The sequence below is a fragment of the Microtus oregoni genome, unplaced genomic scaffold (genome assembly GCF_018167655.1).
Source record: "Microtus oregoni isolate MIOR12 unplaced genomic scaffold, Mior012 000099F_ref0000060, whole genome shotgun sequence".
NCBI lineage: Eukaryota > Metazoa > Chordata > Mammalia > Rodentia > Cricetidae > Microtus > Microtus oregoni.
Genome location: NW_024544712.1, coordinates 2,258,083 through 2,284,236, shown reverse-complemented (window position 1 = coordinate 2,284,236; position 26,154 = coordinate 2,258,083). Strand labels below are relative to the sequence as shown.

Here is a 26,154-nt window from a genome sequence, read left to right as displayed (position 1 = left end):
CTGAAGGCCAGCATGGGCTACAGAGTGAGACCCTGTCACAAACAAGAACAAAATCCAAAATTCTTAGGCAAGGGATACAGATCATTCATAGACAATTTCATAGCATGAAAACAGTCTGGCATTTAACCGACAGCAGTCCCCCACCCAACCTACCCACACACCAGAATTCTATCTTAGATAAGAATGTTTATTTCCAAATTCTATAGAACTATCAATGTTACCTGATTCGTGAGTTTCATTTAAGATCAACAATGAATGTTATGGCTCAAGCAATGTTGTTTTTAAACAATTTTAAATTGTATGGGTATTTTGCCTGCATGTGTGTCTATATACTACGGAGTGCCTGGTGCCCACGGAGCCAAAAGAGGACATTGGATTGCAGGAACTGGAGTTATAGATGATTGTGAGCCACCATGTGGGTGGCTGGAAATCAAACCTGGGTCCTGAAAGACATTGGTGAGCCATCTCTCCAGTGCCTCAGACAATGTTTTTAACAGGCAAAAATCATTTATAAAAAACCTCCACATCAGGGCTAGGGAAATGGCTTAATTGGCAAAGTACTTGTTACCCAAACATCAAGACCTAAGATAAATCCCCAGAACTCATGTAAAGCCAGGTGTAGTACTGCACATCTGTAATCCCAGTGTCCCTACAACAAAATGAGAGGTGGAAGCAGGGGAATCTGCAGAGGCTTTTAGGTCAACTAATCTGGCAACACGTGTGTGCAACAACAAGATATTATGTTTCAAGGTGGAATGTAAAGACCAACAGGTAAGGTTGCCTTCTAACTTCCACACATGTTGTGTATGCCCACTATTACACACACACACACACACACACACACACACACGCACACGCACACACACACACATACACTACACCAGGCTTAAAGGTCTCTGGTTAAATGTAATACATTCAAGTTAAACTTGTCAACTTAAAACAGGAGGATAATGGCAATTGTTAACATCTGGGATCTTTCCCACTGAGACTAGAAACTAACCCTACCATCAAAATTCAACAGCCTTAAACTCAGTAAGTTTCAGGACAGTCAGGGTTATACAGAAAAACTCTGTCTTGAAAACAAACCAAAACAACAAAAATCCCATGTTAAAAGCTAGTAACAGCAGAGCCTGGGAAAAAGCTCAGGGTATAAAGTACCTGCCACAGAAGCATAAGGACCAGAATTCAATCTTCAGAACCTGCATAAAAAGCTAGGTATGGTGGTATGTGTTTGTAATTCCAGTGCTAAGAAGACAGAGATAGCTGAATCCCTGGGGCTTGCTGGCCAGACAGCCTAGCCTAATCAGTGGGAGACTCTGTCTCCAAAAAGTAAATAATAGTTGTTAGAAAGTCCCTAAGGAACAATACCTGAGGTCTGGTCTCCACAGACATGTGCACTCATATGCACACATGTGCACCCATGCACACACACATATAGGTGCACACTTGAAAACACACACATACTAAGTAACACAGACCAAAAAAATGTTCCCGCCTTTGAAATTTTATAGGAAAAATTAGCAGGGACTTGAAAAACACATGAGAGCTGAGGTGGCCACTACTGTACATCTACACAGGAACCCCTCCATACCTGCACCTCGTGCTTCTCCCTAACAAAACCATAACACCAATTAGTAGCCATGCTTGGTATACTTAAGATAGATGGGGTGCTCCATGAAACAAGACTACCACCACAGAGGCTCCAAATCCACCAATGAAAATCCCCAACCCAATCTTGGGACGATTCCATTGTTCAAGAATTGCTAGTGTCCAGGCTACACTGAAACCATTTCTGTTCCTGTCTAAAATTAAGAATCCCAAGTCTGAGATGAAGGAAAAGGCAGTCCAGGCACCCAAGGCTGTGAATATATTTAATCTCCAGATGCTAAGAATAGTTGTGAGCACTGCAAAACTTTTAATAGTATAATTCAACTTATAAATAAAATGCTGAGTTCCAGTAAGTCTATCAGAACCACTCTCAGAGTCCAAGGAATAGCTTGGACTCCTGACTCCTTCTCACAGCACACATGTCACTTTTATTACATGATAGCCGCCTACCTCCAGCCCTGAGGTTTATAATAAAGATCAGACTGCCACCCCAAGTACCTCTTCTCTTTTGACAATTCAATGTAGAAAGACATTAAACTTAAGGGGGGTCTGTTCAGGAATATAATGTTGCTTTGGATGATATAATAATAATGACATAATTTTAGCTAGACCACAACAAGTCAAAGTATACCTTATTATCATAGAGTGCCTTTCACATGCATTTTGCCTATTTTCACAAAATCTTTGCCAAGCAGGGAAAAGGATAATATTTTTCCTCTTATATACAGGAAAATCCTGGGGTTGTGGTGACTTGACCTGCACTATACCATCATTCACAGGAGGAATCACAACTAGGAATTGAGAGCCTGGTGAGTAATTCTCAGTAAACATGCTTGCCCATCTGTAGCCTTCGAAATTGAGGCTTGCTGACTAACATGTGAGAAAAATGCTGTGTGATCTATTTTTCTCTGGCCTGCTCCAACCTGCCTGTGGGAAGGGAAACAAAAGGATGACAGGATTGCCTAAAGCCCTCATCCTAAGCCAGACAAGCAGATGAGAAAACCTTTAGCAGAGTGCCGATGGAAGATAGTCTGAGTGGGATAGGCTTGGAGCCTCAGAAAGAATGTTGGCAGCACTGATGGCTGATAAGGTCAAGCTTTGCCACCACCTGACCAAAGAATCCAGGATGAGTCAGCACGTTCTCACCGGAGATAAGGCTGCCTCTTTCCCAGGCACCCAGAGACACTTGGGGCAGCTCAGCTCATTCTTGGAACCATGATAATAAAGTTACATTCCTGCTGCTAGATGGGACAAGTCACAGGCCATCTAGGCCACCAGACCTCAACTCAAGAATTACCTGAGAGTCTGTAAAGGAACAAACAATAAAAATGTCCAACTCCATCCACAGCTAATTAACAGGCAGTAGCAGTTGATAAAGGCCCTCCAGGAGACTTGTTCCCCATGGTTGACAACTGGTGTAGACTGAGGTTGAGAAACTTTTCCCATAAAGAGACAAATATTAAATATATTTTCTCAGTTCTCTGGGCCATACAGCCTGTCTCAAATACTTTATTCACTGTTGTAACTGCCATAGACAATAAGTGAGTAAATGGTCATGGCTCAGTTCCAAGAAGATGTTTTCACAAACACCTTCATGGATAGAATTCAGCCTGCAGGCCTAGCATAGTTTGCAGACCTGTGGCTTAGACTACAGTTCTACCACAGACAAGAACTGTTTTCCAAAGGCTCCTGCAAATGGTCACATAGTTCATCTAAATTCATGCAGAGGCTAGAGTTTCACAAGAATGAGGGAGTAACTACAGAAAAAAATTGCTGAGATAAAGAATGCATTAATCAGTAAAAGGAAGGCAAACGAAGAACATGTTGCAATGAAAAATGTAGAAGAGAATTCTACAAAATGGAGCTGTAGGAAAAAGTAGGGGTGTGTCCAGTGTAGAACTGTTTCATCTTGAGTGGTCTACAAAACATAAAATAGGACTGTACAATAGGCAGTGAGTTCAGGTACTCATAGACATGAAGGAGGGTTGTGATCTCTGTTCCTGGAGACATGTTTTCCCTAATACAGCAGAGAATCTGAATTTGTTTTAGTCAGGAACAAGGTGCAGATACTATTAGATACCAGATGGCCCAGCATTGGCACAAAATTTTCCTTCAGTGAATGGAGTTTCATTGTAGTGATTCTATAACTCAGGGGTAAATGCGTGAAGAGTGTGGGCAAAATGCACTTCCAGTCCTCCAATACTCTCGATATCCTTTTGTTCCAGCATTAGAAATGGCTGTTTTAGTTTGTTTCTAAGTGTATCATTGTTACTTCATTGTTCTGACAATCAGCCATTAGGGATGAATTGTGTCCCCAGAATTTAGTTCATACCAACAGCAAGCACTAAATGTCTGCGCAAAAAATGAATGGATGATTTATTGATCCAATGTGGTCCACAAGAAAGTCAAGAAATAGAAAGTGCTCTCACTTGTAGTTACCTCATGTGTTTTGCATAAGTTTTAGACACTTTATTAATTTATAGTCAGTCATTATTTTCAGATAACTTGGAAATGGAGGAGGGCTAAATGTGTTTCAAAATTGCAATCAGCACTTCTGATATGCCTTTTCCTTGTCTAAGAAAGAGTACAGAGAACTGAATGTCACAAACACATCTGGGTTCCAATCTAAGTCCAATCATCTCCTGGGTACATTACCTTAAAGAAATAATTTAGTCCAAATGATATTGTTTCTCATTCTCTCTCCCGCTTCTCCTCTCTCTGTGTATGTGGGGGGGAGTATTTGCTTGTGTATAAATCTGTTTGTTCATATCTGTGCCAGAGCACAAGTGTAGTGGAGATCAAAGATAGGCTCAGATTTTGTTTCTTAGGTACCACATTTTTTTTTCGGAGACAAGCTCTCTCACTGACTTGGAACTGCCAAGTAAAATAGGCTTACTGATCAGTGGTCCTTGGGGAATCCACCTGTCTCTACCTTCCTCAGTGCTAGGATTACAAGTATGTGGCACGATACCCAGCTTTTTTACATGGGTTCTGGAGATTGAACTCAGATCCTAATGGTTACAAGGCAAGCATTTTAATGACTAAAACTATCTCCCCAGCCTCATATTCACTTTTTTTTTGAGAAAACAATGAAGATCACAGCATGTGATTATCAATGGCAATCATACTAACATACAAGAAATATTAGCTTATTGAATACTGTTTTCCTTTCATTTCAAGTTATTATCAATGGAGGAAGTAATTAATAGAAAGCAAATCTAGATAAATAGCACTCAGTATCCAGTACCACAGCAAAGAAATAGCTAGCTACCTCCTTGCTTGAAATGATTAGCTGGCATATAGAGACATCCCATGTGGCTGATTGGAGCCAGGTGTGCTATGGAGTCAGCCAGAAGCAGCTCCTAAACACGGTTCCAGGCCCTCTAGTGATGCCTATAAACCATCTGTTAGAGCACAGGCATTTAAGTCAACAGGATCACTATACTGAACTTTACCCTGTGGCTAGAAAGAATTCAGTTGAGTCATGACTAGCAGCGTTTTCCTCTTTGTAATCAGTAGCTCAGGTTAAACAGAACACTGAAAAGGCCTGGTGGAAACCCTAGGGACAGCAGCCACTTGATAAACCACTTGGATTAACTCCTAGATTCCATTCATAGCTGACTTTTTCCCTGGTGAGTTGATAGGCCCCAGGAAGCTCCATTGGCATCTTCAGCCTTTTCCTGAAAACAGGCAGGCCCAACTCTGGCCTTCAAGATAGCCTACTCCTGGAGAAGACACTGGGTCTAGAAGGTTACTTCTAGCAGGTCAGGCGATGGAACCTGTTGAACACGTCCTAACATGACTACACCACCGAGTCATCAGCTACCTCTACTGGAGACACAGAGGTCCCTTCAAAGACAGTATCTTAAGTCTTTCTAACTGAGGAAGAAATATAATTGAATATAATTCCTTATTTGCCCAAATATCAAGGGACTGAAAAGCCCATGGAAACATAAAAAATAATCTTGTCAGTGTCTCAACTCCATGGGACATTAAGCAGTGAATAATCTTGCTCCATAGGCTCAGCACCACACTGCTCCCCCCAAACTCACTCCTCCCCAAAGTGAGTACTTTAAGGATATTTGTATTTTCAAGGTCATACACTGCTGAGGCTCCATGCTCAAACCAAACTAAATTGGTAGTTTCTAGGCCATGGCCCATACCTTCCCTTGACTCGGTTTTACTTTTCCAGTCACTGGTAAGAAAGACTGTTCAAGTTTTTCTCCTTTCTTTCTTTTCGAATGTGGTTTTTCAAGACAGGGTTTTCTCTTTCTAACAGCCCTGGCTGTCCTGGAACTCATTAAGTAGACCAGGTTGGCCTCAAACTCACAGAGAGCCACCTGCAGGGACTAAAGGTATGGGCAGCAATGCCCTGCCTCATTCAAGTTTTTCTGACATGTATTCCTTCTCTTTCTTTTTAAAACAAAATTTGATTTTAGATTTATTGATTTTATTTTATGTGTACAAGTGTTTTGCTCTGCTCACATGTATGTCTGTGTATCTCATGTGCCTTTTGTTCATAGAGCTTAAAATAGGGCTTTGGACCCCCTGGAACTCGAGTTGTGAGCCATCATGTAGATGCTGGGAACCAAACCCAGGTCCTCTGCAAGAACAAGTACTCTTTAACTACTGAGTCATCTCTCCATTACATCTAGTCCCTTCTTCTAAATTCAGAATTGCGATTCTTTCTTGGAAACCTAACCAAAACAAGCAATAGATAAAGCACATAAGGGTTTCTGGGAAAAAACATAGTATTAAAATGAATCATAACAACAAAACCCTGCCAATATTTGCCTCTTCTTTAGCTACAAAAATGCTAATCATAATTAATTTATTTAATTAACCTTATTTCTGCCATGTAGTTGTTTCGAAGGTTAAGAATTGTTAACTATATGACTTCAGACCCAGTTATAAGCCAATGTTTCAGTTTGGTGTGACTTTGAGGCTCTAAGTCTGTAACCTTCTGATACTATGATAGCCATACATGCTAGGCCATTAAAATATCTCAAAAGAACGAAATCTTACCTAGTATAGTTTCTGGGAGCAATAGATTAGTAGTAATAAATAGCAAAGTAGATCAGCAATATTTCAATAGCAATAAATCAGCAGCAACTGCGCATCTTTTTAAAGTCCAGCAATTTACTTCTAAAGAACCCATGAGTCAAATTTAATTTATAAAAATTGAGAAATTATTCTGAAGCACATAAAAAATGAAAGGAAAAACAGCATACTAAATTTTGAGGGAGAAAAATTTATATTTTTAAAAATTATGTAAAAATTAAGAAAGTTTTAAATCATTAACCTACAGTTCAGTTCTTAAAAAATTAAAACAGAGAAAGGGGTAGCAAGATAGATTAGTGGGTGGGGCACTTGTTGCCAAGCCCAAGCACTTGAATTGGATTTCTAGGACCCACATGGTAGACTAGCCAGCTAGTCTAACCTGATCGGGGAGCCCTAGATTCAGCGAAAGACCCTGTCTCAAAAAAAATATTGTAGAGACCAGTTGAACTTCATGCTCCAGGACTTTTTTTTGGTGAAGTTATGGCAGTGTAGATATCAAATCTTCATTAACTCTTTCGAGGAGGAGAGGCAATACTTGTCAATACATTTTATGAAGCCAGTATTGCTCTGTTACCAAAATTAGAGCACCGCCTTAAAAGAAAAGTGTAGAGAAAAGGAAGCTTCTATAGCTCAGTGCTCAGTTGACCTATCACTTTCTGCTGGAAAGTTTAAAAAATAAACCAGTATCTTATGATCAAAAGATAAGATGACTTGGAAACAACACATCATTATACCTGAGTTGCCTCTATTCCCTCAAGAAACATAGCAATGGAAATATCTTTAATTCCTGCTTCAGAAGCAAACCCTTCCCCAAAGTCCTTAGCTTCTAAGCTTTGCACCTTCAGAAGTAGTTGCAATAAAAAAAAGAACACAAAACATATGACCATTTGGCCTTAATTCCATTCTGAATTACAACACAGAAAAAAAGCTAAGATTATATCTTTAGTGGTCAAAGCTCCATTACCAGCATCAAATAAAGCAGTGCCATTAGTCATTTTCCCCACTCCCATGTCTCAACTAGATTTTATTGATAAAAACAAAACCTAGTACTACCAAGTTTATATGTTCTCTCCAAGATTATTGGCACCCAGAACAATGGTGGCTAGGTATACCTGCACAGGCAATTCTTTTGGGAAGGGTCAAGCATGTTCAAATAGTGACTGATCATGTTACAAAAAGCTTAGTCTTTTGAAACTGAACCTGGCTCCTTCAACACTTAGATGCCTGCTAAGTGTTTGTAAAATGAAAGCCCATCGCTGACAGTCTTTAAACTAACCAAGGTTCCTTTTGAGACTAGTAGAGGAGAGCCTCTTATTTAAGGATCAGAGAAACCTGGATTAGACATGGGTTTTTTCTCCTTCAATGTTCTGCCCAACAAGTCTAAAGCCTAATGATATCTAAAGCCTAGGAACAGCCTTTACACAGACAGGAGATTGACATATTTGCAGACTCCTGGATCTCCCCATTCCGTACTTATGGAGCCATCTGCAACTTTTTCAAGAGATCATTTCAGTCAAGCAGTGTTAACTGCAGCCATCTCTAAGTGGAACCCTCCAAGTAAAATCTGACAATCACGAAATAGGAGATTGTTTCACATCACTGCCTTCAACCGCTTACTTTACACCATTCACACCTGATCTTTCTTTGTTAGTCACCATACTCTAGAATCTGTATACAACATAGACATCTTAATAAATATAGATTGTCTAATAGTATGTGACTGAGACTTTACAAAGCTGTCTCGCCCAAATAAAGCTGACTATGGTTCAGAGAACTCAGCAAAGAGAGAGCCTTAAAGAAACATATTCATTGAAGGAGACAAGTCAACTCACAGCTGGTATATGAGCGGCCATCATCCTCACACAATTTGTGCAGCTGTTGATATTCTTCCTGAGCTAGCTCAAATCGCTGTTGCTTGATCTGGTAGATTTCTTTCTTCGCATTGAGAGCCTCCTGGGCTACAACTAAATACTCCTTTAGCATGCGTTCTTGTTCTTGCCTCCACTGCTCCCTTGGATCTTCAATCTGGGTAAGCTCTGAAATGAAAAGGGCAAAATCACAAACAAGTGAGTTCAAGGTGACATCTGCAAGTTGAGTGACAGGCGTTTTACGTGACTACTCAATTAATTAATTACAACATTGCACAATATGGAAGGTTCTACATCATGAACCTTTCTGAAGAATGGCCCACCTTCTACTATGGTATCAAAAGCTCAGAAAAGAAAATGCTACAGAGATGAAAGGAAAGATAATACAAGAAAATACACATTGGATAAAATGAACCTAAATGAGCTTAGAACTATATAGGGCATTTATAGCATTATTCTTCCAGACCTCTTTAATGTGGGGTAATATACACACTGCTGTCCCTAACTGAGCTTGTTCCTCTCCTCTTCATATTCTATCTTGACCTTTATATCTCTTGACAGTTGAAATTGTGACATTTCCCACTTCTGCCTTCTCATTCTGCAGGCCTGGGAAGAGCCCAGATATATCTCCAGTTCTAATCTTTCTCTTGAGTTCCAGCCTGTGATTCTCATCTGCTTCCTGACTTCAACTCCTACACAGATCTAAGTAACTCTAAGCTAGTCTTCAGAGCACAGCTCATTCTCACACAATGGCCTTTCACTCTCCAAAGCAAGACCATGTCAGAAAATACACAGCACACATTGCTTCATTCTAGGCTTTCCTTTCCACCATAAGTAGTATCACCTAGCTTCACCAGCTTAGTCACAATGGGAATCAACCTAACTCCTATCTTCAAAGAATTCCTACTCTGAGTTCTCCCTCCCACAACATGCCAGGGGTCATAAAGATATGCTGAAATAGCATGGAGAGCCTCCAATATGGAGGAGTCTCAGAAGCACAATGCTAATTGAAGGAAGCCAGAACCAATAGGGTTCATAGTGTTTGAGCCCATTGATATGAAATGTCTAGGGGCTGGAGAGATGGCTCAGTGTTTAAGAGCATTGCCTGCTCTTTCAAAGGTCCTGATTTCAATTCCTGGCAACCATATGGTGGCTTACAACCATCTGGAATGAGGTCTGGTGCCCTCTTCTGGCCTGCAGACATACACACAGACAGAATATTGTATACATAATAAACAAATAAATATTTAAAAAAAAGAAATGTCTAGAAAAGGCAAAGCAGAAGGGACAAAAAAACCAGACTGATAGGGGGAAGAAAGAGATGGAGGTGAATGCAGGATGACTGCTTAAGGAGGTGGGTTTCCCTTTGGGTCAAATGAGAGTGTTTTACAAATCGACAGAGGAGGATTGCACTGTTTACTTTTAATTATTTTCCTTTATGATCTATGAATTTTACTTTACAGAGCTAAAAAGGTATATTAAATGTTGTCATTTACATACGTGCATACACACACATCCACACAGAAGGAGGGATGGTAGCAGGGAGGGAGGGAATGAAAGAGGGTGAGAGAGAGAGAAACTATTCCAAAGACCTCCTTGGAAACACTCTCCCCACCTACTTGCCCCTTAAAGCTTCCTGACACTTAGATACCTGCCTAGAAGGGTAACAGGGCTAGGACAGTACTTATTCCCCTTCTCTAATCATCACTGACTAGACTTTGAAACAGCTGCACTGCTTGAGGCTCAGAGACCCACATGGGAAAGCTCCACTGCTCCGAAATCTAAGACACAAAGATTTAGACCCAAGAAGTCAGCCCCACAAGCCCAGCATGGGAAAGACCTTCAAAGTTACTAAGGTAAAGAACAATGTGGATCTTCGGACCTATACATAATAAAGCAAGTCAAGGCAAAGCCAAGCTACATGGCCCATGGCAAAATAACAATGACAAAAATACTGATAGAAGCTAGAATTAAAATGCAAAGAGAGTCAGAAATGGAACCTTTAATTGAGTATTGGTCAAAAAAGGCTGATGAAGATGCAGAACACCAAGAGCAAAGACTAGATTGAATGAGGTACAGCCTCGGATTGTGTGTTTCCACATCTCAGCTCTACTCACATTTGGAGTATGTTCATTCTGTATGGTGCAGTCATCCTGAGCAATATAGGATGTTGAGAAGCAGCCCTAGTTTCCACCCACAACATGCCAACAGCACCTCTCCCAGGCCTGGCTATAAGAAATGTCTCCAGACGTCTATCAGGGAAGGACAATCATGTCAACTTCTAAGAACTTCTAAGTTCTACTTTGCAATCAGCATGAGAAGTTTTCCTGTTTCCTGGATGCCTTGGAAATTTGTTCCTTATAGGAAACAGTAAAACCAGAATTGAGGTACAACTATATGCCTACTTTGTGTATTTAGAATTCAGCTAGAGAAAACTTAGTATACCATATTACAAAACCTTAATATTTCATTGGGCACCATAATCATTTTGCTTCACAAAGCAAGGGTTTATCATGTTTGAGATTATATGTAAAAACCTGAAAAACAAAACAAGCAAAAGAGAAAACTCACATATAGCAATGAAAATGTGGCACTGTACTTACTATTTATGTGGTCCATGTAATAAATTCCAATTTGTTTATCATATACAGTTTCCCATCCTAAAGGAAGTTCATCTCCAACACAATCAGCAAAAGTTAGTGGCTTGGTTATCCTGAAAAACAAAATTGTGAAAACAAATTTCAAAGTCAAGTCAGATGTGAATAATTTTGCTGATCTAAATTATTGTTTCATATGGAATTATAATTCATATTATTTAATTGACAGCTTTTGTCCCAACTACTTGGTTGAAAATTAATTTGCTAGATTTACTTAAGTAACAATCAATAATAATGTAAGTACACACACCACTAAAAGCATACTGTTGCAAAGCACACTTTAAACACCAGTGAAAACAGATATTGACGATGACCAACCAAACAAGTAAGACAAGCGTCATCTTCCACACAGTGTGATTAATGAGGCCATGGCAATGGAATGTAACTCTTCCAGAATAGGAGAGAACCAGGTTCTGTTCTCACTCCCTGACAAATGTCCTCCCTCACAACTTTCAGTTCCACACAATACACATGAATTCTGCCTTAGGTCTATGTACAGGGTACTTGCAATATTGTCATTCTACCCATTAACAAATCAAACATCAACCACTGCACAAAAGTAAAAAGCCAGGAAATATAACAATATAGTGAGATGCCTTGTGAGTACTTTCTGCATTCCTTATACAGTAGGGATCAAAGATTTCAAAGGGTCCTTTTTTCTTTTCCTAGAGAAATACAGCCAAATAACAATGCCTACAAACATCTCCTTAAAGAATATATGATTAAGAGATCCTCGGCTTACCAGGAGATAGAGAAAGTAAAGGGTGTACCATGGATTTCTTTAATCAGAGTCTCTTCCCTCCCCCACTCTCATGATCATGTTGATTGACAAGCCGGTTTGAGGGCAGCAGCTGTTGTATAAAACAGGACACACCTATAATTGTCTGAGTCTGGGCAGCTATCTCTTTGGTTGTCTCTATAAATGCACACTGACTGGCATGCATGGGAATCTGACAATCTAAATTTCACAAGCTCAATCCTCCCACTTCTTCTGTTCAAGTCCCTGGCTGCAGAAAACTGAAGACATTGAAACTGTAGCCAATCCCGTGAGATTTCCCAAAACTGGTTGGACCACAAAGCTATCTCTTCTAGGATGGTTGAAAAGTTGGTAAAACACTATCAGAACAACACGGATTTCAATGTTCTTTTAATCTTCATTTTAAACATGTGATTTCAAGAAGCTATGGCCAATACTAAAATAGAAATATATAAAAGATAAAATAGTCTGTGGATAGCCTCCCAAACATGGTACATTAAAGAGGAAGAGAATGAGGAGGAAGAATAAGCACAGTAAGAGTCCAACCTATTGCACACTTCCCTGTACTATTCCACAACACATATCTGAAACAGGATTCACTTCCAGGGGGAAAAGTGTGATGGTATACTTCCATGTTAAACCAGCAGTGGCAGAATTTTGTGAACGATGGGAACAGATCATAGCAAAAATAGTTCTACCTTAACACAAATTGAATCCTGAGTATATCACTGCCATCCCAACATAGTAAATATTCAGATTTAAGCCTAGAGAACCATACACAAAGACAGATAAGTCCTAAGATTATTTACACACAGGATATGATTTAATCAACATATGCAAGTGGGAAACATACCTCTACACCATGGCTGAGCCTAATCCACTTACTTTAGACTTCAGAATTGTTGGGAAAATTATAAGATCCTACCTTTCTATTTTTTATAAAGAAAATCAAGTTATTCAAATAACAATTCCATACTCTTTGCTCCTGGAGGAAACTGAGTGGTACTTCGGTCATTTTGATGAATTTCATCTTGGCATGTTTCCTGATTCCACTTCCTTTCTATGTCAAACATTAATTCTTACAATCATACATGCTTGCTTTCAATGCAAGCGAAAGAGGAGTTACACCTCTTGGAGTTCAGTTAATGTCAAGAGCAAGGCCTCTTCAACCACAGAAAAGTGATGAAGTTCTTAAAGGTGGTCTCAAAAGCCATAGCACCCACCACATTTTCCCAAACCATTGGCTTCGAGAAAAACCACTAACCACATTCCAAAGATGCCTATGTTACTTCATCATGTCTTTACTGTACAAATATCAAAATGATGTTTTGCTGCCAAAAAGGTGTTTGTGGCTAACACTACATGAGGAATAAATATATCATGCCACATGAGTTATACAGCTTCAGAATCTGATCACGTGTCTGATGAGGATATTGCTGTTGGGCACTGTCTGGGATTTGAAAAAGTTATTTTGGCTGTTGTTAGCTAAAGAGCATGTTTCCTGACTTGTTAGGATGAGATTGAGAACCACCTGTGACAGACATTAGATTTGATTGGGAAACACCCAGCATCAAAAGCAAGATATCAGTTTCCATCCTGAACAAATGTCATGATCTCTTGTCTTGCCAACTATCAAACCTCACTTGGCATAAAGACACAGACTCTCCCTCAAATGTAGTGACTCTGTACAAAAATGCACACTACTGGGCTCCAGGTACAGTTTAGCAATAGAGTGTTTCTCTAACAAGAGTAAGAACCTGAGTTCCATTCCCAACACACACACACACACACACACACACACACACACACACACATAAAAGTACACAGCATTGAGTTTTCTAGGACCTGGCCTGCTGTTATAGTCCTACCCAAGACAAGCCCATACAAAGCATTTAGCTCTTTTTTACTTCAATCACTATACAAACACAACTTCTATTCCAGGTAGACTCTGTCTGAATGATTCCTTCCTACCCACCCACCCCTGCAAAAACCATTCACACTCCAGTCTACCACCTTGTCCTCAGTCTTTCCCAGGCCCATGATTATAGCTACTCTCCCATTAGTGCCCTGAAAAGATCAGCTTCTTCCCTCATAAATCATTAGCAAGAATTTGTCCAACTCCCAAACCCCTTCTGCCTTGGAAGCAACTTCCGTTTTTGCCCCATTGGGCCCACTAGGAATGAAACAGGACTCAGAGCCATATTTACTGCATTTCTATACATCTTCCATGGGCATGTGGTTAACTGTTTAGCCTCCTCATTCCGTCAGAGCCAAGCAAAAATCTTGTAAAGGAAGGTGGCCTTTGAAACCAGCAGGCAGCCCAAGACACATTTGTTTTCCTCTGAGACAGTCCTTCCTATCCTCGCTGAGAATCTCAACTACAAAAATATCCATGTCTCCAGTCCCAGAAAAATCAGTCCTTTTCATCTAAATTACTCCAAATGCTAGGTCACCCTTCACAGTCAGATTTCTTTTCTTGTATTTCCCAATGAGCCCAAGATGCATAACAAAGTTCAGGTTAGAGAATTCAGGTGATTTCAGGTGTGCCTGGTACCATGTGTGCAATTTTTTTTAACATCTTCCTATATGGTTTTGAAGCTATTGTGTGTAGAAAGATGCACAGAAACTCTTCTCAGCACAAGGCAGTGTGAACCAGAAGGAGAAGCCAAAAGGTGCACAGCAACTTGGCTAATATTTCATTTAAAAATCTGTTGTGATTGTGTTATTTTATCAAAATATTAAGATGGAAAAATGAAACTGTTAATGTTAGCAGATGACTTGTATGAACTTTATGCAATTAAAAGAAAAATGGAAATTGCTCAGTATGTGGAAAGGCTAAACTTTTAAATAACATCCGGACTCAGCTGAATCCAAAAAGAAGAGGAGAGATTATATGGAACCGAACAAAAACCTTAGAAATAGGTCAAAGACTACGTGAAGAAGATAAGGCAGAAGTTGACTTATTTACATCCTTTTCACTTCTAGACTGGAGATCCTTCCTTCCAACCTCCCCCAAGGCCATGAAGTCTTCCACTTTTTCCATACTTACATACCAAATGGAAGCAGGGAAGGAAAAAGTAGAATAAGAACCAGAAAGAAACATCATGGTTTATCAGCAAGGGAAAGGAGACATAGAAATTAAAAAGAGCAAACTTCAAAACACCAAATCTGAAGACATCAAAAAAAAACACAAGTTTTGTTTTGTTTTGTTTTGTTTTGGATTTTTCGAGACAGGGTTTCTCTGTAGCTTTTGGTTCCTGTCCTGGAACTAGCTCTTGTAGACCAGGCTGGCCTCGAACTCACAGAACCCTTTGTTGAAAAACAAAACAAAACAAAAGGTCTAAATGTCTCAGGTTCTCCAAGACACTCCTTCCTATGTGACAGTACTATCCAGTGATGGACATGGACTCTATGAAGAGTATCATGAGTTTATTTATGCCTAGTTTTATTTGTCTTCGACTTTGTTTATTTATACTTAATTTTTTTTACTACAAATGCTGTTTTTTAATACAACAAAGGAGATAGGACTTCTAATACTGTGATTACATTATCTCTAAGGGGAATATTTCTACTTTGAAAATGTTATTAATTTTCATTATATTTACTTTTACTGGTACAAATGCTGGGCATACAATTAAAATTATATAAAATAATAATGTATAGAAAAGTACATTTCATTTTTTTACAACTCTTACCCATTTCCTACATTTTTTCTATGAAACATGTTAACCAATAAAAGTAATTGACTTGATTCTGAATGACTCAATGAAGAGGAGAACAAAGTAACGCATGTTGGCACATGGCCATATTCTCTGTACTGGGAGAGACTGAGGCAAGAAGATCACAAATTTCCTAACCCTCTCCCCCTTCTACTGAGCTACTGAACCTACAACCTAAAACCTTCCAGTAAAAGGAAAGTATACTACTACTCAGCTATATCCCTAGCCCGTGTTTCTTAATATTTACACTGAGGATAACCAGATGAACCTCATGGGATCATGTTGGCTGACTGTGGCCTCTTTGGTGGTAGCTTGGAGACCAGCAGGCACTTAGACCCTTCAGGCCATCTCACTTCACCAGCACTTGCTTCAGACTGGGTTGCTTTCTTTTTTGTTACAACCAACATGGTTGTTTCAGTCACACGTTTCTTCTCTCACAGTTTAGAAGGCTTCAGTCTCAGCTGGTTGGCCCATTGTTCTCTGACCATTCTCAGAGGTTTGAAGATACCTAACATGGTTACGCAGGTCTGCTTTACTTTTTTGAAGTCTTGAGAGCATGTCCAGCCTTTTGATATTGCAATTGTCATCTACCAAGTTCAAGCTCTTAAACAATGTAATTAAATTACAAGAGTGAATAAATAAACCATGAGAATCTCATAATGTCCTAAGTTTATCATTTTGCATTGGGCTGCATTCATAGCTGTCTTCAGCCACATGTAGTCTACAAAGGCACAGAATGAATATATCTAGTGGGGGGAGCTGCTGCCTTGCCTTTTCCAGCTCCTGCAGCTGTAGTTTGTGCTCCCCCTACTCCTATTTTCAAAGAATCATTGGTGGAACAGCCCACTCTCTTTTCTGCTTTTCTTTCCCATTAACAAGGAACTTTGTTATGAAATGGGACCCACCAGGAAAACCACTCCATCAAAATATCTCTCACTGAGTCACATTTGTAAAGTCCCTTTGGGCACATAAAACAATACACTCACAGGTTACAGGTATTAGGACATGGACATCTTCACAGCCATTGCTATGCCCATTATAAGGCAGCAACTGAGAATGCAGCAGGGCCTGAGGGAGTAAGCCTAGAAGCCTACACTCTCCTTTCCAGCCAGGCTGGGCTCAAGGGACGAGCCTATTCCACAGTAATCATATCAAATTATAGAAAAATAGAGGCCAGTAGCAGGAAGTGGGGGTAGAGAGCAAAGCACTGATTCTGTACACATTTTTGTTATCAGGAGGCCAGAGAATAATCCCTTGCCCTTGAACTACTCTTTCCAGTCTCCTGGGACAAAGTCATCTTTATATTTCCAACGCATGCTTGTTTTTAATACGCTATTCAGAGAGGACACCATTAATCTCAATTTCAGTGCCAAACCAATCCCCAAGAAATTATAATGACTTCCTTCACCTTTTCTAAAATGCCTGGCTCCCAGTATATTTCGAAGTCCACCGGAACTTGGACACAGTCTGTTTGTGGTTACTTATGTGGTGAATTCAACTGTGTGTGCTGTTCTAGTTTTTTCTCCAAGTTTTGGTGGCATAACATTTATACTCCAGAGCCAAGGTTCTCTCTCACTCAGCAGATTTCTGGGGACATTGTTTGTCCCCAAAAGGAAGCTGCAATGCTTCTTTAGAAAGATTCTTTGAATGTCTACCAATTTTTTATTACATTTATTTATTGTGTGTTTGTGCACATATGTATATGAGCATTCATGTGCCACAAAGAATGCATGGAGGTCAGAGGACAGTTTATAGGAGTTCTCCCCTTCCACTATATAGGACTTGACAGATCAAGCTTAGTTGTTCAGACTTGGGACCTGCTAAGGCATCTTGCCATCCCTGTCTATCAGTTTTATATAGCAGGTACTATGGCACAAACCTGACATGTTAGTTCTGAAAAGCCATTTGTAATACTCGTTTAAATGCATGTTTTAGACTCAAATGTTTATTGAAAATATGAATAAAAATAGAATTGGCACTTATTATCAAGTTCCAAGTCTAGAATTTAAGGTGAGGAGTAATATTACTCAGAATTCAGTCTAACGATTGCAACTGACATGCAAGGCCTTAATGAAATGTGAGGGTCCCAGTCAGCTACAGATCCTTAGATCTGCTCATTCCTAAATGAAAATTGTGAATCCTCCATAAAAATATGAAGTCTTCTTGACAATAAGAATTTTTAAAAGTAAACACAGTTAATCTTTTCATTGTCACTAACACAAAACTGTCAGGGTACATGAATAAACTAATGGACTAATCTGAAGAGCAAATGGCTCCTGGATCTTCCCTCAGGGTAAGGAATTGTGCACAGCTTTTCATAAGTGGCAATAACCCATTAAAAACAAATGAGAACAGATAATTGGACGCAGCATGCTCCTCTGCACAAACATTTCACTAGCACAATTTCAAGAGACCCCCAGCCTAAATGGCTTCTGACAAACAAAAGGCACGTCATCAGATCTATTTCACTGCTTTGGTGGAAAGAAGCTGTGATAATTCGTGATCCTAGAGAAGCTAAATAAGAAGAACCTTCATCTGGCGAAGGATGGAGATAGAGACAGAGACCCACATTGGAGCACTGGACTGAGCTCCCAAGGTCCAAATGAGGAGCAGAAGGAGGGAAAACATGAGCAAGGAAGTCAGGACCGCGAGGGGTGTGTCCACCCACAGTAGACAGTGGGACTGATCTAATGGGAGATTACCAAGGCCAGTTGGACTGGGACTGATGGAGCATGTGATCAAACCAGACTCTCTGAATGTGGCTGATGGTGGAGGCTGACTGAGAAGCCAAGGACAATGACACTCGTTTTTCATTCTACTGCATGGATGGGCTTTGTGGGAGCCTAGTCTGTTTAGATGCTCACATTCCTGGACACGGGAGGAGTAGGGGGAGGGGAGGGGATGGAAATTTTCAATAAAAAAAAAGAAGCTGTTATAATACTCCATATCATACCCCACCCACAAGTACCTCCCATCAGGTATATATGTTTGCTGCACCCCTACCTGCAAAGCCATACACTGTCATGTTCTGTAGGACACAGATTTCCCCAGTGCAACAATCCAGCAGCAGTAACCTAGACAACAATGAGGGCACTAAGAGAGACATACATAGATCTAATCTACATGGGAAGTAGAAAAAGACAAGATCTCCTGAGTAAATTGGGAGCATGGCGATCTTGGGAGAGGGTTGAAGGGGAGGGGAGAGGCAGGGATGGGAGCAGAGAAAATGTAGAACTCAATAAAAACCAATTAAAAAGTAAAAAAAAATTAAAAAGGTAAAGGTAATAATTTAAAAAACCCTCATGTCACAAAATCCCATTGGGAAGTGTGCCAGCCTGGTCTGCAAGAGCTAGTTCCAGGACAGCTAGGGCTGTTAAACAGAGAAACCCTGCCTCAAAAAAACAATACAAAGAAAATGGTACTGCTCCAACAACTGAGCTAATATTTAAAGGCTGTGAGTATCTGAGTACTTGTTACTCAAAATAATAGGAAAGAAACCAAACCATAATATGCATTTCTTGAGAACATAGAAAAGCCACACTTCCCAGTCTCTTTTGCCTGGGTTGGGCTACATGGTTGGGCTTTAATCAAAGAAATGTGAGGGGAATTCATGTATTCTGGGCCTGCAACATAAGTTTTTGGCATAATTTCCATGTCATCTCTCTTCCTTTTTCTGTTGGCCAAAAGCAAAGGAGTAGGTAGATAGCAGAAAATGTCCAAAAGATTGGTGAGTCACACCATGGAAGAAGCCTGGATGAGGATCACAGGTTTAGAAACCCCTTCACCATTCATACTGAGCTAACATGAGCAAGAAACATCTATTTCATTAAGCAACTGAAATTAGAAGACTAAGAAACATCAGTTTCTATATTTCTATCATGGCCAATGCTTCTCACTTTTCAATATTTTCTATTAGTCCATAAATTTCTTGAATGAAGGGATGCTATTCCTTGGGACTCATCTTTCTTAGCTGGGAGTTATATGATGAACCATCTCAACTGATTTCAGGAAAACAAACCTTGGGGGTGGGGAAGCGGTAGATGATAAGAAAAGTGGGACTCCAGAGACCAGGATGAGTTCTTCTTTGGACATCTCTGTTTTTAGGTTGATGTGTTCCATAGTGGGAAAAAAAAAAGACTACCAGAGCCAGGTAAAATATCAGTGAAGACTTTCTGTATCCTTTTTTTCTGATTTGCTACTGACTAAGCCAACTTCAGACACATTACACGGCTTCCTAAATGCATGTCTGTCCATAAGAAAGGAAGTACCAAGAGAAGACAATCTAGAGGAAAGATCTTGGCAAGACGTTCTATCCTCCAGCAAAGAATAAATTGTCCTAAGACAAATCAGTAGAGAAGGCATTTAGAAAAATTCCAAACTTCCCAGACCAGCTCCCACAGCTATCCTATTCAACTGGTTCTCAAACGGGTTCAGGCACGAGTATGATGGAAGTGAGAAGATCTGGGATATGCCATCAACTAACACGTGGCTGAATGTAAGGTCCCTCCATACATATTTTATTGACTCACAGGCATAGAAAATGGTAACTTTTTAAAAAATGAAAGGTGAAAAACTATATAGTAATGCTGTTGAGCCTGGATAAATTACTCAATTCTACCTCAGTTTCTTCCACTTTTTGGGGTGTGTGTGTGCGCGCTTGATGAAGCAGAAAGACAGAAGCTCATATCAAGGCTTCTGAAACTTTTTCTATACTCCATAAAGATTTATTTTCCTTCTGTATTATTTTTTCCTGTAAATACTAGAAGAATGCCATTATTATTCTGATTTAGCAGCATAATATTGTATGAGTGGAACATAGTTTAAAAGCAAGTTGACCTCAGACCAACCTGCCAGTGTACCACCCAAAGGAAACCACACCCAGAGAAGGCCCAACCAATCCAGTCACAGTCACCCAGCAGGAGCAAGGAAAAGAATTTCTCAGTAAGTCCATCAAGCTCACATTCCACAGATGACATAAAAATGTCTTGTTCCCCTGGCTGTAATGATATAAAAACTAAGGTGAAATAAAAGCAAAATTCAGCCTAGTTGGTAAAATTATTTCCCTAGGGCAGTACTGTAACACAGTGAAAGCCACACACTTAATTTCTAAAAAGTAGGTTCAACTAATTGCAAACGTATATTTTACTTAACTCACTATACTGAAACATTTTATTCTTTACGTACTGAAAAATACCGTCATTTTAAAATGTAGTGACCATAAAAACTGTAAATTGGATGCTTTACATTCCTTTTTGTATGAACTCCTTAAAAGCAAGCATGTCCTTTACACATTGAGCTCTTCCCATCTTAAGCTCACCAAAAGCAACTGTTCAGGCTCTGATGGCTTATACATACTATTCTGGAGACCTCAGCTTTAGGGTGTCACCTAACTTCTACAATTATTTTTTTTTATGACTGATGGCAACAGAAAACCATCTGACTGGTGTTGGGGCCCCTAAAAACCTGTCCTCTGCAAGTCCCTAGTCAGAATTAAAAAAGAATCAGGTTTCAGAAATCATAAAACAACACGCAGGGAACTCTTGGTTCCATTTTGGCTTGTCGTCCATCTGCTTCCCTAGCAACACTACCTCCCAACTCAGATTATTCTTTCTCTCTGCCTCAGTTCCCACTCACTCACATACTGTTCATATGCATATGCCCCTTCTAGGCTATGATGTAGCTTCCTCCTGTCAAGACTCGGCACCTGAGTGAAGTGTCTTTCTTTGGCTAGCTTCAATATTTGCACTATTCTATGATGTGCCTATTTACATGTCACATCTTCCCTAGTATTGGTGCCTTCAGGGCTAGACTGGCATCTCCTCCAACTCTGACTCAAACCCAGTGGAACTCTAGGGCATGCCTAGCAGGTGCTCTGCTGCATATACAGGATGAGTCAGACTTGATCAACACTGAATACAGCCTGCCACCCAAAAATTGTTATCTACTGCAGGTTTGGTGTTGTGTTTATTTGGTGTTGGTCTCAAGGGAATAAATATACTCATGAGCAGATATGAAAACATGACAGGCTAGTCTCCAAATTAGTTGTGAACCTTCATCCTGAAGCTCCTCTTAAGCCCCAGCCATACCTATAAATGTTCAGAGGAGCCCATGTTACCTTCTGGAGGTCACATGCGAGTATTCTTTCCTGAGCCTCAGAGCAAAGAAGATGACCCCCAGAGAGATCCCCTGGCATTGCACTTCATTCATCAGGAAAGGTGAGGAAATGATGACACCCAGGAACGTCAGGCTACTGAAACATACCTTTTCCTAAAAGGAACCAGAGGCATGAAAAGAAACATGGAGAAAGTGGGAAGCATGTGTGTGTTCTAAAATGCAGTTGTGACAACGGTCACAGTTGTAAAAATAAAGCTCAGCAAACCATGCAAAAACAGGTGAATGTAATGGAATCTATACCCTCCCTAAAAGCCGTTTTTACAATACACATACAAACACTGAGATTCCTATTGAGTGATTTGCAGTGGTCAGAATGAATTTCAGCATTGAAACTCCTACAAAACACTCAAGGGAAAAAGAAACAACAGAGAAATCTAGATTTATCATCATCTCTTTTGCTTTAAAGCTGTTATACGCTCTGGCTATTTGATCTGCAAATTCTCTGATTAATTAAGTTTCAGAATATCTTCAAAATATCTGTAAACATTAGCTCAGTACCTGATTTCTGATCCAGTGTCTTCATTCAGCATGTTAACTCTATAGGGTTCTCACACCATAGTCACAACCCAAAAAGGAACAATTAACTACAGTAAAGAGGTCCCCGTGGTGAGATGGCTCAGTGGTTAAGAAGACATACTGGTCTTGGAGAGGGCCCAAGTTTGGTGCTCATCCCAAAACCCAAGTTGAGTGGCTCACACTCACTTATAACCCCATCTTCAGGAGATATAATGCCATATTCTAGCCTCCAGGGAAACCTGCACTTACACGTGTGCCACTGTGCATGTACACACACACACACACACACACACACACACACAAAACCCTTAAAAATATCGGAGTGTATAACATTTCATAAGGATTTTATGGTGTATAGTATGTTGCAAGCTTGTATTTCATTTGTGTATGTGATGTAAAAATCATCCTCTTTTAGTAATAATAATACTTCAAGGATGTATTTAATATAGTCATTCTTGATACCCACAGTGGGTTGGTTTCAAGATCCCCGTGGGTACCAAAATACTTGTGTCTTCCAGTCCCTCACAACAAAATGGCACATATAGCATTTGTATACAACCTATCCACACTCCCCCCATTTACTTTAAATCATCTCTACGTGGCTTACAATATCTAATGCAATGTAAAAGAACTGTAAGTAGTTGTTATCCTATATGATTTACTGGGCATAATATCTAAATGCAATGTAAGTAGTTGTTATCCTACATAGTTTACTGTATGCACTCACTCCAAATGCAATTTGTAAAAAGGTTTTTAATCCAAAGTTGACCAAATCAATAGATTCAGAACCCTCAGATATATACATAGATGTGCCCAGTCATATAAATGCTAATGCTAAGGCATTTATATTGGCATGAAATCACCTACAACTATGGCCCTGACCGGTTTACAACCATCTCTACAGCCAGACTGCTGAGGCTCAGCCAAACAAGAGAATTTTTCTTTCATTATCACACCAATTTTGAGAGGTGGTAGATCTTTGTCTGGTCCACAGGAAGCTTTGGGCTCCATACCCATTTCACTTGGGTAGAAATTGAGCTCTGGGAAACAAAACAGAAGAGATACAGATGAGACCAGCCTAAGCCTGCATACTGAAAACTGAAAGGTTCAAAGATAACTTTAGAATGATAAAAATTGCCCCCACACTGCATTTCAATGGCTGTTTTATCATGCTTATTCTCTTAAGGAGTTCCTTACATAATATACAAGAGGATTTCTAATGATGATTATTTTGGTGAAAGCATGAGGCAAGTTACTGACCAGCCTCTTTTATTTTTCATACTTCCAAATGCTGCAACAAATTTTGACCCAATCTCTTAAAAATATAATACAATATTATAATAATTTGTTTTTTAGTTTACTCCTGAAGAAGATAAGAGGCAGGAAGAGGTGTTTAAAATTTAAAAGGGGAGGTTTTAAGGAAGGATCAAGGAAAAAAGAAACAAATAGTAACAATCAACGGAAGAAGTGAATTCAGCCGAAATGGGAAAGGAAAACCACAGTGGCCAAAGGAGAGGGAAGAGGCTGAACAATAACATTCTTTAGAAATGGCATCACAGGGGAGGCGACCCAGGATGGTTCTTGGCTATCCCCAGACATCCCAAGGCAGCAGTGTCACAGTCCCTTGGGTACTAGGATCTCATTGTAAACTTTTCAAATACTATAAAGATGAAGTTCTTCCATTTGTGTTAGTTGGAGCCTGCACCAGACTTCTAGGAGGAAATGTTAAACAGATTTTATCACTCACCCTGTTCTGCACTGATTACCTTTTTCTGCAAAAGAACATTGTCAGTAGTCACTTAGATTGTTTTAGGCATAAACATATAACTGTTATAAATGCAACTTTGAGCCAGGCAGTGATGGTACACACCTTTAATCCCAGCACTCTGAGGCAGAGGCAGGCGGATCTCTGTGAATTCAAGTCCAGCCTGGTCTACAGAGCTAGGTCCAGGGCAGCCATGGCTGTTACACAGAGAAACACTGTCTCGAATCAAAGGAAACAAAAATAAATAAATAAATAAATAAACAAACAAACCTTTGCCTATATCACCAGCTGCATCTATGAAATTTAAAGGCACGGGTGGGGAATGTCAATTTTTTATGACATAAGAACTGCATGCAAGAATGGATGCAGAGCATAATAAGCTCTCAGTGATGCTGTTTCTTTTTAGGAGCTGGATTGCTTTGAGAATTAGAGTCAAGCATTAATCTTCCTAGAAAAAAAAATGTGCCTACTCAGGATACTTACAATGCTGCTTGCTAGTCTTTAAACTCTAGTTCAAGAAGTCTGTTCTCAAAGCTCATTGCCTCATGGTCATGGGCATGACCATGGGGGTAAACAAGCCCCAACTCTAGGTGGAAGGACTAGTTTTAATGTAGGCAGGAACAAATGCACGGCCTCCAAAAAAGCAGAGGAAGAGGAGACAACAACTCGACAAGCCAGTCCCATGGTAGACTTGAGATCTGCCCTAGAAGGGAAGCTGCTGAAGAAAGTCAGGGGTGCCCTGATAAAGAATACAAGCTGAGCTCTGCAGGTGGTATGAAACCACTGGGTACTGGGAACCAGGATGTGTCCTCAGCAGACTGACTTCTCAAAAGAACTCCACTCCCATGCTGGCTGCAGAAAAAGTGAAAAGCAGAGCAGAGAGAGGGGAGGTGTGGGCAGGAGGGAGCCATCTAGCTAGCAAGGATGACAGAAAATCAAAAGGCCTGAGTTGGATATGGGATAGGAGCAGCTATGCTGGGGCTAGGGTGTTTGATGCCACTATGAAGTCAATTACTAGGTCTCTGACACAGGATGGGATGAAGAACATCTCCACTGTATTCTGTGGCAAAATTACTGGGAGGGGACACTTATGCTTCCTCTGTGAACATTTCTCATCATTTCACCCATGCTGGTGGCTTTACTCCCAAGGGTTTTAGAAAGACATAGAAGGCGAGCTTTTTTTCTGCTCTAGTCTCCCAAGGAGCAGGAATATTGCTGCCTGTTTCGCAGCACCCCCAACACAGGTGTGCAAAATAATGAATAAATGAAGCAGCCTAGGTGTTACAAGGCTAGAATTAGACATCCTCTAGAACAAAGGATTCCATTCTCCAAATAAAAAGCGCTCATGCAGAGACTGTCATTTTGTTTAAAATCAAGTCATATGAACTGTATTTTGTTGGGGGAAGGGGTGTTCTCTTTTAAATCCTCAGAGCAGGACAATGGGCAACAATATTTGACTCAAAACATCTGGAGGCCAGATCTATGAATAGCTCTATAAGGTGGCCTGACAGCAAACTCCCCTTTAAAACTGCAAAGAAGCTGAAATGCTACAATCAAAAGAATGTAGTAAATACTATATATCACACCAACTACTTCCAACTCAGCAGCAGTATGGAAGCAAGCCAGTACACACTACCATATACCCCAGGCACTCTGGCAGAACTTCTGGACTCTATGGCATCCAGAGGACATTAGCATCCACACTGAACCTCTCTAAAAGCTACAGTGAAATATGTGAAGAATTCCAGGCAACCTAACAAACCTTCAGCCTGGCATGCAGGTATTAGGCCACAGCCAACTAAGCCTGGCTGCTGTGCACATAGGATTCAAGCTATTTCCCTCGGGGGGTACAGTTCTGGGGCTTGTCCAAAAAGAGCACAGCATTATCATCAAAGGGAATTGTCAGGTAAACTGAACCTGCTAATGAGCTCAACGGGCTGGCCACCTGTATCACTGGAACAATGCTTATCAGAACTGCATGCTGAGTTCCTTTGTTGGCACAAACCTTGTGTGCTCAAGGTCTGCCTCA

The 26,154-nt window shown here is 40.2% G+C and overlaps 1 protein-coding gene across 1 annotated transcript in view; it reads right to left on the bottom strand.

Annotated features, from left to right (window-relative positions):
* The window catches only part of LOC121443085 (protein WWC3-like), a 108,211-nt gene that overhangs the window by 60,203 nt on the left and 21,854 nt on the right, over nt 1–26,154 (bottom strand). The window contains exons 2-3 of the mRNA XM_041644770.1: nt 11,141–11,250; nt 8,502–8,705 (exon numbers count right to left, since the gene is read on the bottom strand). Of these exons, the coding sequence (XP_041500704.1) occupies nt 8,502–8,705; nt 11,141–11,250 (314 nt within the window). The remainder of the gene's footprint in view (nt 1–8,501; nt 8,706–11,140; nt 11,251–26,154) is intronic.